At 37.2% G+C, this 13,790-nt stretch overlaps 1 protein-coding gene and 1 long non-coding RNA gene across 2 annotated transcripts; one reads left to right on the top strand and one right to left on the bottom strand.

Annotated features, from left to right (window-relative positions):
• Positions 1–421: 421 nt before the first annotated feature.
• LOC102806523 (uncharacterized) lies at positions 422–925 on the top strand. The gene has a single exon (XM_006816751.1). The coding sequence runs from the start codon at positions 422–424 to the stop codon at positions 923–925; it is 504 nt and encodes a 167-aa protein (XP_006816814.1).
• Positions 926–3,652: 2,727 nt separating this feature from the next.
• On the bottom strand, positions 3,653–6,555 carry LOC146733603 (uncharacterized). The gene is made up of 2 exons (XR_014926655.1): positions 6,210–6,555; positions 3,653–3,769 (listed from the first exon to the last, which is right to left on the bottom strand). It is a non-coding gene; the product is annotated as an uncharacterized LOC146733603 (long non-coding RNA).
• Between the last annotated feature and the right edge of the window lie 7,235 nt (positions 6,556–13,790).

Genomic DNA, 13,790 nt, shown 5'->3' with positions numbered 1-13,790 from the left:
AGACTTAAGTGACTTTCTCGATCCCATACCTCAAGGAGACGCGATATAGAGACGAGACGAGATTCCCCCCTGGCAAGTGTGGAGAACCCAGAGAGAAGATTTTCCCCTTGATAGAACACAGACTTCGAACATTACAGAGATAATCATTTCAAAATCGAAAACGGATGGTACACTGCGGGGTTACCGTGGAGACAAGACCACCCTCCTCTGCCTACTAACTTTCGTATTGCAGAGAAACGCACTCGCGCTATGACTCGTAAACTTCCACTGCATTTGGTAAAAACATATGATGGAATTATTAAGGACCAGAAAGCGCGGAATTTCATTGAAGAAGTTACTGACGACGATAACCATTGCGGACACTATCTACCTCATCAATCGGTTAAAAAAGACTCGAAAACCACGCCGATAAAAATTGTGTATGACTGTAGCTGCCGTCAATCGCCCGAAATCCCCCAGCTTACAAACTGGTCCGTCTTTATTGAATGATCTTACTGCCATATTGCTTAGATTCTGCCTCCACCGCGTTGCCTTAACAGGCGATATAGAAAAGGCTTTCCTCAACGTGCGACTCAACGAAAAAGACCGCGACTTCACCAAATTTCTGTGGTTGTCTGACCCGTCCGACCCAGAAAGCCAATTCAATGTGTATCGCTTCACATCGGTACTTTTCGGAGCTGTTTCCTCACACTTCATACTCAACGCCTTCGTTAAAACGCATCTAGAGTCTAATGCGTCGATTTCGACATCCTCCGATCTCCAACAAAATATATACGTGGACAATGTTGTAAGTGATGTTGATAACAATGCCGAAGCCGTCAATTACTATAACGAAGCTAATACTTTGATGAAATCGTGCGGTTTTAATTTACACGCATGGTCCTCAAATTCCGATGAAGTCTGCACCCTTGAAATCGCGACATGAATGTCAATGTGTTGGGCATTCGCTGGAAAGTTGATTCTGATGAACTGTGCTACCCTACAAAGGTCAACGACCGTCTCTATGACAACCCAGTAACTAAACGGACAATCGTACAAGATACTGCAAGTTTGTACGACCCTCTTGGATATTTGTCTCCCATACACATCAAGGCTAAGTTACTCATTCAGCTACTATGGAAACAGAAACTCGACTGAGATGATAAACTTAGTGATGACATGACACAGAAGTGGGAGGAGATATCAAATGACATAATGGAAGCCGCCAACACTAAATTCAAACGCCGGTACTTTAATTCGGACTCTAAAATTAAAGAGTGTGAGTTACACGTTTTCGGGGATGCTAGCAACAAAGCTTACGGAGCCGCCGTTTATCTGCGACACAATAACGAAACGTCTTTAGTCATGGTGAAAAGCAGAGTCGCGCCTCTGAAACCGGAAATCACCCTGCCCCGGCTGGAGTTAATGGCATCGTTAATCGGTATCAGACTACTTTGATTCGTATCGGATGCATTGAAGGACACGGTAGATATCACAAATTCAGTGTTATGGTCAGACAGCCAAATTGTCATACATTGGCTACAAAGCAACAAGAAACTTCCTGTCTTCGTCACAAATCGCGTCGGAGAAATTAATTCCGTTCCGTGTACTGTCAAGTACTGTCCTACACGCGATAATCCCGCAGATTTGATGACAAGAGGGGTTACGGCTCGCCACTTAACGGAACATTCGAAGTTGTGGTGGTCGGGACCACCATGGCTGAAGAAAGGCGACTGGCCTGTCTGTGAGCTGTTTGACAGCGCCGTAAACCACGTTCCAATCACTGACATTGAACCTATTGCGCCAATAACGGACATTACACAAGTTCACGGTGAGTCTGAACAATTCTCCAATGCTAAAACTCCCACTGTCATTTCTGCGTATGTACTTCGGTTCATCTCCAATATAAAAAGAGACAAAGAGCGAAATATCGACCCCCTCACCGCACGCGAAATTCAGCAAGCAGAACGCATGTGGGTTCGAGATATTCAACGCGAACAATTTCAGGCCGAAATACGTTCAATACAAAGAAAACATGGAAAACTCGGACACTTAACAAAACAATTCAAACTGTTTGTTGATGACGACGGTATATTGTGGGAGGTTATACAACGGCCCACTAGATTTTATCACGAACTTCCCAGTTCTGTTACCAACTGGCCATCGATTCACCGAACTCGTGATCACTAACACACACGCGCAGGTGCTGCATTCCGGTCTCCAAACAACCATCACCCACATTCGACAAAGATTCTGGATTGCTAGAATTCGACAAGTGGTGAAAGCATTACTTTGCAAATGTGTTACTTGTATCAAGGTATCTGGTTCTCATTATTGGCCTTCTGTTTCCGCGCCACTGCAATCTTGCAGAGTGAACATTACGCCACCATTCACAGTAACCGGGGTGGATTTTACTGGCGCCCTTTACGTGAGATCATCACAGAACACTAAAGAAACTAAAGCTTATGTTTATTCACGTGCGCAGTCACTCGAGCTATTCACCTCGAACTTTTTCCCATCTTATCAACAACATCCTTTCTGTATGTCTTTCGCAGATTTGCTGCACGGAGATCGATTCCTTCTACCATAATATCCGACAATGCATCTACCTACCTCTCCGCCTCGAATGAAATCAGGAAATTATTTTATTCACCGGAAGTGAAAACTTATCTAGCCAATAAGCGAATACAATGGCGCTTCATCCCAAAACGTGCATGGTGGTTCGGGGGCTTCTGGGAACGTTTAATTGGACTAACGAAAACAGCGATTAAGAAAGTACTAGGTCGATCATTCGTGACCTACGACGAACTCAACACCATCCTCGTCGAAATCGAGTCCGTCCTCAACGAGCGACCATTAACATACGTATCTTCTGATAAAGAAGACCCTACCCCACTTACACCTACTACACGGCCGCTCGCTGACGCGTGTACCCTATCGGATTATTGACGCCGATGAATTTGGAGACCCGACCTTCGGAAACCAAATAGACATTGAGAAACGCCATGCCCATCTCTCCAAATTAATAGAACATTTTTGGCGTCGCTGGGTAACTGAATATTTACCCTCACTGCGCAAAAGACACAACCTTGATGGCTCAACAGACAACGCTATTAAAGTCGGTGATGTTGTGCAAGTACATAGCGACAATGAACGTTGTTTCAAATGGCATCCAGAGTTAGCAGGACCAGCGCAATATAAACTTGACCTTGATAATGGGATTCTGTTTTTCCTGAGTGCTCAAATAATTGAAGCTGATATTTTGGGACTAACGTTATGTAATTGAAACACAAGCCACAAGTATCAGATGGCTTACAAAAGAGGCTATAGTTAATATGGGCAAATTTGCTTGAGTCATTGGTAAATTTATGGAATTGATTTTGCTGTGACAATGTATATATGTATGAACAATTATGTGAATATGGTGTTGTGTGTTATAGGAAGTAGGTGATGTCTTAAGTCTTTTGGTTATGTCATTTGAATCAAGAGGGGGAGGTTAAAGTACTTGATCGGAAAGAATGATTATATTTGTTCTTTGGCAGTGAATGGCTTATTTGTACTTGACTGTGACCCACCCACCACTCGATTGTAATTTGGCCAGCTGCTATTAGACATCACTCAGCATGACTAGTTGGAAGACAACCATGTAAAAATGGTGTGAATAGAAAAAAAATAAAGTTTTTATTTTTTATTTTAACCATCAATATACAACAAGTTTACCAAATTCGAGTAAGAATAAAGTAAAAAGTTGAACCAATAGGAGATACTGGTAATGGTTGAATTATCTCGCCTGGAAGAAAATAAAAAAACAAGTGGTAAGGATCATATATTGTAATGAATGATTTGAGTAAGGTGTTGAGTAGAGGAATGTTCAATAGGAAGAACATTGTTGAAATGATTGGACTTTCCATAAATAAAATCTTGAGGCACATTGTAAATAACTAGTAAGAGGATGCTGAAAGCACTACCGTGCATTCAAGCATCCTCTCAATGAAAACACAGGTTATGCACATTTACATTATAATGAGGTAAATTAGTGTTGTAAATGGAGTGTCATGATTAAATCTGGTATGATGTGCATGGAACGACTCATGGTGCAAAAGCAGATAAGTGTTGACGGAAGACCCAAATGATAGGTATCACCACCGCCCAATTTGGTAGTAGTCATATTGCCAAAAATACTATATCTTGTTGTTTTCAATAAGTATATGTGCAGCAACAATAAACTGTACAAAACCAGTAGTTAACTGTTTACAAGACAGTATTATAGACCCATATCATGCAAAGTTACAGGGTTTATAAATAAATAAACGCTGCTCGGACTGATAAGTATGATATATTGAAGATAATATTTGGTAATCGTAGTCCTAAATAACTATTAAAAATAGCTAGACGTTTCGAGCAATGGCTCTTTATCGAACTCACTTTCTTCTATGCTATCGATAAAGAGCCATTGCTCAAAACGTCTAGCTATTTTTAATAGTTATTTAGGACTACGATTACCAAATATTATCTTCAATATATTAAAGTTACAGGGTGTTGTACAAATATACCCCCTTACTTTTAGGCTATTGTATGTACATCCAACTGTTCATTCAGAATGAATAAGAAATAAAGTAGGTGCAAAGAGACTATATGGAATGTAATTGTACTTCATAGAGTTATCAATGATGATATCAATTTCATCAGACTGATAGAACCGGTAAAAGTAATGAATCTATCGCATGGCAATGGTAATGTGTCATCTGATATATAACCGGAGTGAATTGACCATGTGCAAAAACAGCATTGTTGGTTTGCATAAGACAGCCCACACACATGCTATAAGGAGTAAACTTCTTGTATCACCAATGACAGGGCTGTAAATGAGTCAACATCAAACCAGAAACATAGAATGTAAATACATGGACCTGTTTGTACAGAATCCCAGTTCATCCCTCATTATTTATGTGGACCATGTTAAAAAGATCTCAAACCATTATGAGGCCAATGAAAAACAAATTTGGTGTTTCCAGTATTAGAGTAAAAAATATTGGGTAGTTAGGCAGGGATTTTATTATTTTAGATTTATTTTTTCCCCAACATGTTCAGTCTATATCAAATACAATCATTTTAAACATTTTTTTTTACATGATATTACTATCAAATTTTGTTTATTTTAGAAAAAGGTAACTCATTTCCATAAAAATAAAATTAATAACAAATGACAACACATGTCATTGTTTAAGGTTGAGGTGAGTGGCATGAACTGTTGATCGGTGGCACCATTTCAAAAATGGCAGTTGGCAACAGAAAATCCTTCACTGATGTACATGTGTATGTAGTGAGCGCAAGGAATTGGCTCCTATCAGTTTCTGCCTAATAAATGACAGTTATGTACATTCCTGCTGTGGCCATTTACCTACAATAGCAACAACACAAGCATGGTAAAAGCACTCTGATGTACACATTGCAGCTCTTGCTGTTTCTTGCATGTGACAACAATCCGCCTAAATCACAAGAAACTTGTAGTGAGCCAAACAATGATCATGAAAAAGTAAGAATGAATACAGCCAGCCATGCCAATGTGGTGAATCAAATGCAATTTCTTGAATGACTTTCTGCTCAATAGTATACAGTGTGTATAATATATAGCCTATGCCGAATAATCAATGGTGTGGTCACAAATGATCATGAAGATTAATCATGATTACATACTTCATAGACACTATAACATTACATTAATGGGCAAAGACTATAAATCATATCCATGCCCCTAGACATGGCTACATCCGAGGTCATCATTTTGCCAATGCCATTCTTGCATGTCATTGTTGCTGGTTGCATGGACTAGACTATTAATGTACAAGTATTTACACATATCGGCCTTAATTGGTTTTAGATGCTATTTTATTGAGATGCATCGCGACAACTGTGGCCGTGAAGGACCGGTAGGTTAGGTAATTGTTACTAGTTGCACCGTGCACACACATTATATGAGTTCACAGGCCATAGGCCTAGTAAATCGCTGTCATCATTTATATACGATGCAATATTTATTTTTGGTCATTAGTTTCTCTGATTCATGACATCATGTGCCAATAAATCCTGAAAATTGGTTTTGCTAAGCGATGAGTCGTTTAGTACAAAACACTGAATGATCATAGCATGGTGTGCAGAGTTTTAGCGGTACTAGTAAAGCAATTGTTAAGAATATATTAAAATTTGTGGAAAAGGGCAAAGGGTCTTACCTTAGTACAATGTCTGTACGGCGTCCTGGGCTGGCTGGCAAAATAATCACGTCATCGAAAGATGCGTGTACGTGTACTGTAGACAATTTCCACGACGCTGCATTGCATGCGTAGAGTCAACGTCACGATTTCTGCGTATCAATTTTTCTCCGCTTTTTTCAACAAATAATTCACTTTTTTCTCTTATGGGAAAACGTCGTTAATCTTATTTTATTAGCCTGAACTTTGTCTTGACAGCGCAAATTATACCCAAATAAACGTCTTTGGATGATTTCTGGCACCCAAAATTGATTCTCGACTCAGTCTCAATTACGCGTTTAGGAATGACCTGGTGATCCAAAATTGACCTCGAATGAAAATACTGCCGCCTACGGCGGGTCCCGGGATCATTGCGTCTAGCTACATTCGCTGGTTCCCGGTGTCCTTTGCGAATGGCAGGTAGGATTGGTACGCCATGACACTTGAGGCGGGAACCAGCCAACTCGCTACAGTGCAGAGATTGAATTACGGTAAGGGTTGGACCATTTGATTTTTGAGGGGAGGGGAGGTCAGAAACGAAAAAAAAAATTTGCAAAGTGAAGGGTTCTTCAAAAAAAAAATTGCTGCTTCACCAGTGTAAAAAAAAATATTTGTCACTATATGACTTAGCAAAAATATGGCAATTCTTCCTGCCAAGATAAGGGGACACAGAATACAAGAAGAAACTAGGTCATATATAAATGGATGTCAATAATTCTGGTTTGTGGATTAATTAATAGCAGAGGGAAAATTAATATCTGCATTTCAATATTAATTTCAAAAACAATTTCACTCTAGTTGCATTTAGATTGTATACCATATATGCTCTATTAGAAGAGCATCTCCAATAGAAGCACATGTACGGCAACTATTGCATTGGTTGTATACTGATTTATTAAAATATGATGTATTTTGACCATAGAAACACCTCTGTTATTTACATAAGAGCATGCGCTACTAATAGAGCAAATAGGGTATTGCATGCAATATCTCTAACATTTTAGCTGTTTTAGTTTAAATACATTTACAGACTAAAACAGAAACATTGTTAGAAAAGTTGCTTGCAATCTTGCTGACTACTGTAAAATACTTTATTTTCTCTGGAATTTATTTTCGCTAAAAACAGCTTTCTGGCATTGTGTGGATCTAATTTTCACTATGTTGTAATAAGGCTCAATGCAACGTATAGAGAAAGCTGCATTTTCACTGGAATTTATTTTGCAGAAAATTGACCACAGGCAAAACAGGGAAAATAAAATGCCAGTGCAAATAAAGCATTCCACGCTATGTTATGTGACCACAATAATATACAAGATACATTCATGATTGTATGGAACCATGTCTTATTAAACAAGTAAAAAATAAAATAAATATCAAAGGAAGCTTAGAAAGAACTCTTGAGTGCTAAGAGTATTGGAGACACATTAAAATTAATCAAAATTTAAGATTTGCTTTTTAAACAAGAAGCTTGGCAACTAATTTATGTCTGCTATTTGAGATGCACAACATGAAAAAATGTGATTTACATTATCACAATTTATAATACGTACAGAAAATACATTTGATTTTTCATTCATGGTTTTTATTCTAATTAGTTCCAGAGCACCTCTGCGATGAATTCAATTTAAATCTGATTTTTGTTTAATACATTATCAGAAATGGGCTAATCATAGATAATCAATATGCATTAAACTAATCATATCTGTGGATTACCTCAATGAACCAAATGAATTATTATACAAATTGAGAAATTATTATGTATAGATTTAGGTTTGTATATTGTTCCAGGGTGCACATGTACAAAGTTTCATTATAATGTGATGATTAATCATAACTAAATTAGTTCAAAGCTGAAAAGTAAATTATTATAGATTTAAATTATTATAGATATTATATAATTATTATAGATGTATATAAACCTAAAACTAACTTAATAATCACATTGTGTTAGAGTATATATGTACCAAGATTCATTAAATTAAGATAAGTACTATGTACGAAGTTTCATTGAAATGTGATTACATGTTGTATAACCAAAAAGTGTGATTTATTATGCAAATTAAGTAATTAATATGATCTGATTTTAACTCAAAACTAATCAGGGCTGTGTATTGTCCTAGAACATCTATGTACCAAGATTCATTGAAAAGTAATGAAGTAATAGTACTTGAAATATCAAAAGCTAAAAATTGATTAATTAAGCAAATTAGGTAATTAATATTTCTCATATTTGTCTGTGCATCGTCCTATGTATCTATGCAAGTTTCATTGAAATGTGATGATTAGTACCTGAGATATCAGTGGAAAAGCCGAAAATTGACTAATCAAAACCTAATCAAATCTGCGTATTAGCCCAGAGCACCTATTCACCAAGTTTCATTAAAAACCAACATACGGTTCTTGAGAAATCAGATCACACATACAGACAGGGTAACTGCAAAGACTCCCATTGTGTGCTTCGCACACAGGAGTAAAACATAAATAAAATGTAATAAAATACATATTAAAATAAATGAGAATTTTTTTTGTCAGCAAATGTTTTACATCACACTCTTACAGAGCAATCTCGTTCTGACCTACAATCCGACTCTCACCACCCACCTCACTTTCACCACCCATCTCACTCACACTTACTATCTCATTTTCACCACCCACCTCACTTTCACCAATCATTCCACAATCACCACTCACCTCACTCACACCTACTATCTCATTCTCACCACCCAGGCCACTTTGTCAAAAAACGTAAAATAGCAGTAAAATATCAAGTCTTTTCTACCTCCGTTGAAGATAATGAAAAAAAAATGTTGGATATGATGAACTCCTAAAAAAAAAAAATTGCAAGCAAACCTACTGATAAAAAAAAAATTTCCAAACACATAAAAAAAAAAAAAAAATTTGCCTTTCACTGAGCTGACCTCCCCCCTCAAAAATCAAATGGTCCAACCCTAACATGGACTTGTGCGCTCAGCCAAAATTAAAACGACTAACGGACATACAACCAGACCAATCACGAAACTGTATCCGTTGGAAGTGTGTAGAAAAACTGAAGACACACTCACTGATCAATTTCAAGATACATCTGCTGCTCAACGCGTAACCGGAAATTACCCGCCGTACACCAGCTAGAACTACGCATACAGGACATAAATGACATATGAACTATGAACTGAATATACCGAACATTTTATACTTAGCTTATTGTGAAAGTTTGTGATTGTGTAGATTTTACGAATTTTCGAACTTTTCTATTTACTCGCATTTAATCGATATCTATCCTAAATTGTATTTTATTTTGGCATATATTTACTTTCATATTTTACTTCGAAACTATCGTTTACTTTGTTCAACTTTTTGTTCATTCTTGTTTGCATGACTATCTTTTATTTCGCGGCCCGGAGAAACATCGGAAATATAACTAGCCGAGCTTGATGTCGATTTAGGATTCTGCTTACAAATAATTTAGCCAATCATAGTACGTTAATTTTAGCCAATAAAACAACCTCATTAATAGTTATTTACATATCAGCTCGTCTCCCTATTACCCAATCATGTACAAGGCCAAAGTCACTTTCCGCCAAAATGCAAGAAATGTAAACTTGTGTATATAAGTGGGTGCTTTGACACATCACGTTCGTCTCTTGTTATCCACCCCTGAACCTTATCTTAACAATTACACACATTGTGCATGGTTTTGAGCTATATAGATATATATTTACACATGTATTTATAGTATTATTTTACTTACTTAGCACTTGACTATATTCAATTCAAAATGAAAAATGTCAAAAAGGCCAAAGATTATTAATGACGTCATCGGTGATACGATGGCATTATCGGTTTACTATATTGCATTGGTAGGCGTGTCGGGGTAACTTGTAGACTTTGAACAGTGCAATGCACTTCATATATATATATATATATATATATATATATATATATATATATATATCTAACAAGTTTATACCGCAAACCAAACATGTCAAAAATAAAATTATTCAATTTCTCAGCTTCGCAAACCAAAGCTAGAAATTACTCTAATTTTAGTTAATTATTATTCGAATATTCTTCTCGCAATCGTGTTGCAGCTGAACTGATCTGAAATGAAGCTGTCAAGAATGGGCTGAGATAGTTGGCTCGCATTAATGGCATCAGCCATTCACAATGAGGTACGTCTAGCATCTGACAATGTTAGAAACATTTACTTACTTCGATTAAATCGGTAACACTCACGTTGGATACTGTACTTCAGTGATCAATCACAGTCCCTCTATCAATGTACACGCCGACAATACAGGAACATCTCATTATGATGGTGTGGGGATGTCCACTACGTACACAAAAGGATTCACACATTGTGGCAACTGACTTTATTTTCGCACAGGTCGTTTTATATTCACGATACGTAGGCTTTTAGTTGGATGATACCAAGGTGGAAAATGGTTGCATATATGGGGGTAATTCCTGGAATTGCAATAGAGAGGGTTCAGGCCAAAATACAATATATAGTGTTTTCATGTTTCGTCTGATATTTCTGTGGTATTCTGCTGCTGTAACTAATGCAAGATTTGTTCTGAAACTCAGTGTATTGTGTGCACTCAAGGGTTATTCGTTTTTTGCTGAAAAGACCCCTATTTTTTAATGGCAGATTCGAACTACGTTCACTCCCACTGGGAAATATGCATTGTCGCTTGAATGAGAGCTAATTGAACACATTTTCCAGACCGGCGAAAGAGTATGTAACAGCCAATTGTAACAGCCTATCACGTGATTTTACTCAGAATGTCAACACGGAAAGAGGCTATTCCATTTTACGCAGGAATAATTGGGAGTAGAATATGTGAAGGATTGTATAAACAGAGATGTGTATACTGAAGAGTAATATCTATCCTTTTTTGCATCGCTGAGCATTTCTTTTTTAGTATACTTGTTTTAAAATGCTAAATTTAAATGATTTGCGATGTTGTTTTTTTATTAAAACGCCCCTAATGGTTAAATCCCGGGTTTGAAGTAGAATGTAACAGCACACTACATGGATCGTTTGAATACAATGGTGAAGGGATGACACGATAGGGCACCGTCCAATCTCGATAGAATGTTTCGAATTAGTCATACGTAGTTTAAATTAAGTTAAAAGTTCCTCCACATAATTGTGCATTGGCAAACATGCCGTCACAAATGCGGTACTCCACTGACGGAATGACTTTCGTCGACAGCGGTCGTTGATGAGCTGCACGCTACAACTTCACTTGTGATGTTGTTTGTTAGCCGTGGATTGAATGAATCTTGATTCCCGGTAAAAATGTCACTCATTTGGCGTTCGTAATCTTTATTTGGAACTGGGTAACGTCGCCAGCAGAAACCTCCTGGTACTTTGATGTTGATGGTCTATGATAAAGCTTATTCAACATACATCAAGTTCTCTCAATCGTACTATTCCATGTGGTGTACAGCTAATACTGTAAAATGACTAATTTTCACTGGGTTTAAATTTCACTGATTTACCATTTTAGACATATTCAGTGGGTTTTAAATTCACGGTTTTGTCATTTAGATAATGTGTTCTATGCTAAATTTTACATATTCACTGTGTTTTAATTTAGCGCATTTTTCCAGTCAGCGAAATAAGCAAAATTAAAACCCAGTGAATAATTACCCCCTTTACAGTATTAGGGATTTCAGTCACTTGACATCGGAAGAAGTGGGTGTGGGCAGCTACCCTTTCAAAAACTACAAAATACGTGAGCAAAACTAAAAGCAAAAAAGAATTTAAATTATCATGAATTCTAGCTCTATATCTTATGGTCATTTTCTGAAAAATGCAACCCATTGCGAGTAGCCGTTTTGACAACACGGTAGAATAATAATTGAAACATTTGAAAATCCTGGCAAGCGCCGTGAACACGAGCGTGACCTCCAAATTTAACCCGGTGTTCTAAATCCAGAGAAGTTAGCTGCATTTTCCCCGCATTGGAATGGACCATACGATTTTGAAAATGCCACAGAAATCAAGTAGGGGATGACAGCTATAGAGTGATAGGTGTTAGGTGAGAATCGGCCGAAAATTGGCGAAACGGCAATAAAAACAAAAGTTTAACGGCAATTTTCGTATCGACTTACAACTTTCTGGCATATCTATCACTCATAATTTGAAAAAAAATATATATTTTAATAGACAAATATCTAGGGTTTGTGAGTGTGACATCAATTTAAAGAGTGCGACAAGCCCATTTTAAAAGTGGTACCTCCAAGCCGGTACTTTGTTTACATGAATTTGTTTACATGAATTTTCATGTACGAAGAGAATGTTTCACTCTTTCACTTTTATATACGGCAAAATACGTTTATTTTGCTTTTAACATGTCTAAAATGCAGCATAAATGCAAATTAAAACGAATTGTACATGTTAGAGCATTCACAGCTGTAGAATTGAGATGATTCATTGGTTATTTTGGCATAAAAATGGATCGATCAGGCACAGAGATTTCAAATTTTCCGGGCAGCTCCCAGTTATGTTTTCCATGCATACTTCTTTTCTAAGTTGCCAAAAAATAAGCTGTATATTATGCTATAATGTTATATCTTAGATTTGTTTATTCGTGTCAATGCTTTTTGTTTCATAAGTATTATTATAGCGTAAAAATAAGCAAAGCTTGGTAGAACGCATAGCCGGTCGATGAGGGCGTTTTCAATGCATTTGTATAGGAATAAAAACGAAGGCAACATAAACGAAAGTAAAACTTGTTTATCTTTATTGACACTGACAGATGATTTAAAATGAAATTTGAATATGGCCTGTTTCCATGGTAACAGATGGTCTATATGTTGCCTTCTAATGACAATAGATAAATATTGATATAAAGTTAAATTTGTTGAAAATTCAATAAAAAGGGGAAAGATATGGCAGTTTAAGTTCAGCTCCAATTAGATAATTAGTTATTATTCATCCAAAATGGTGCTCATAGTTGCTGTCGACATAGGAAGTAAAGTAAGCAAATAACACCGAATAAACGGCAAGGTAAAGACTATGTCTAATTATAGTAAATACGTACTGCGTGCGTGACTCGAACCGGCGCTCGCGTACGGCACCTAATCGCCTAGCTTCACGCCACTACACGTCTTCCCCTCGGCCACCGGGCATCCCCAAAAAAGGATGCTTAATAACCGAGCTTATTACGTGCAGAGAACATGAAACCCGTCCACGCGATACGCGCCACACAGCAAAATGGTGCTGTTGTCTTTACTATTCAGTAGTGCTTTGTTGTGTCATCCTTTGTCCAAAATTAAGAGATGCTAATTGAAGTACCTTACTATATCTCGAGAACGGTTACCCTGATTTTCATCAAATAGTAGAGATCTGTCCAATGCCACCATGTAAACTACTCTATGATATATGTATAATAATGTACTCAAGCCGAGTACAATGAGCTATGTCTGAGGTGTTGTATCCTAATTTTGTAGGAGATACATTTAGCTCGAAACTATCCAAAAATCATTTTTTTACTGTTGCGATGGCAACGATGGACCAACATTTTTTTTGCAGATTTTTCCTAATAAATAGGG

This window comes from Saccoglossus kowalevskii, chromosome 16, assembly GCF_978046115.1.
Source record: "Saccoglossus kowalevskii chromosome 16, keSacKowa6.1, whole genome shotgun sequence".
NCBI lineage: Eukaryota > Metazoa > Hemichordata > Enteropneusta > Harrimaniidae > Saccoglossus > Saccoglossus kowalevskii.
The sequence above is the reverse complement of the archived record's forward strand: the minus strand, read 5'-3'. Positions and strand labels throughout refer to the sequence as shown.

Bases quoted from the DNA above. Each gene is read 5' to 3' on its own strand.
- LOC102806523 (XM_006816751.1), top strand. From the start codon at position 422: ATGACTGTAGCTGCCGTCAATCGCCCGAAATCCCCCAGCTTACAAACT.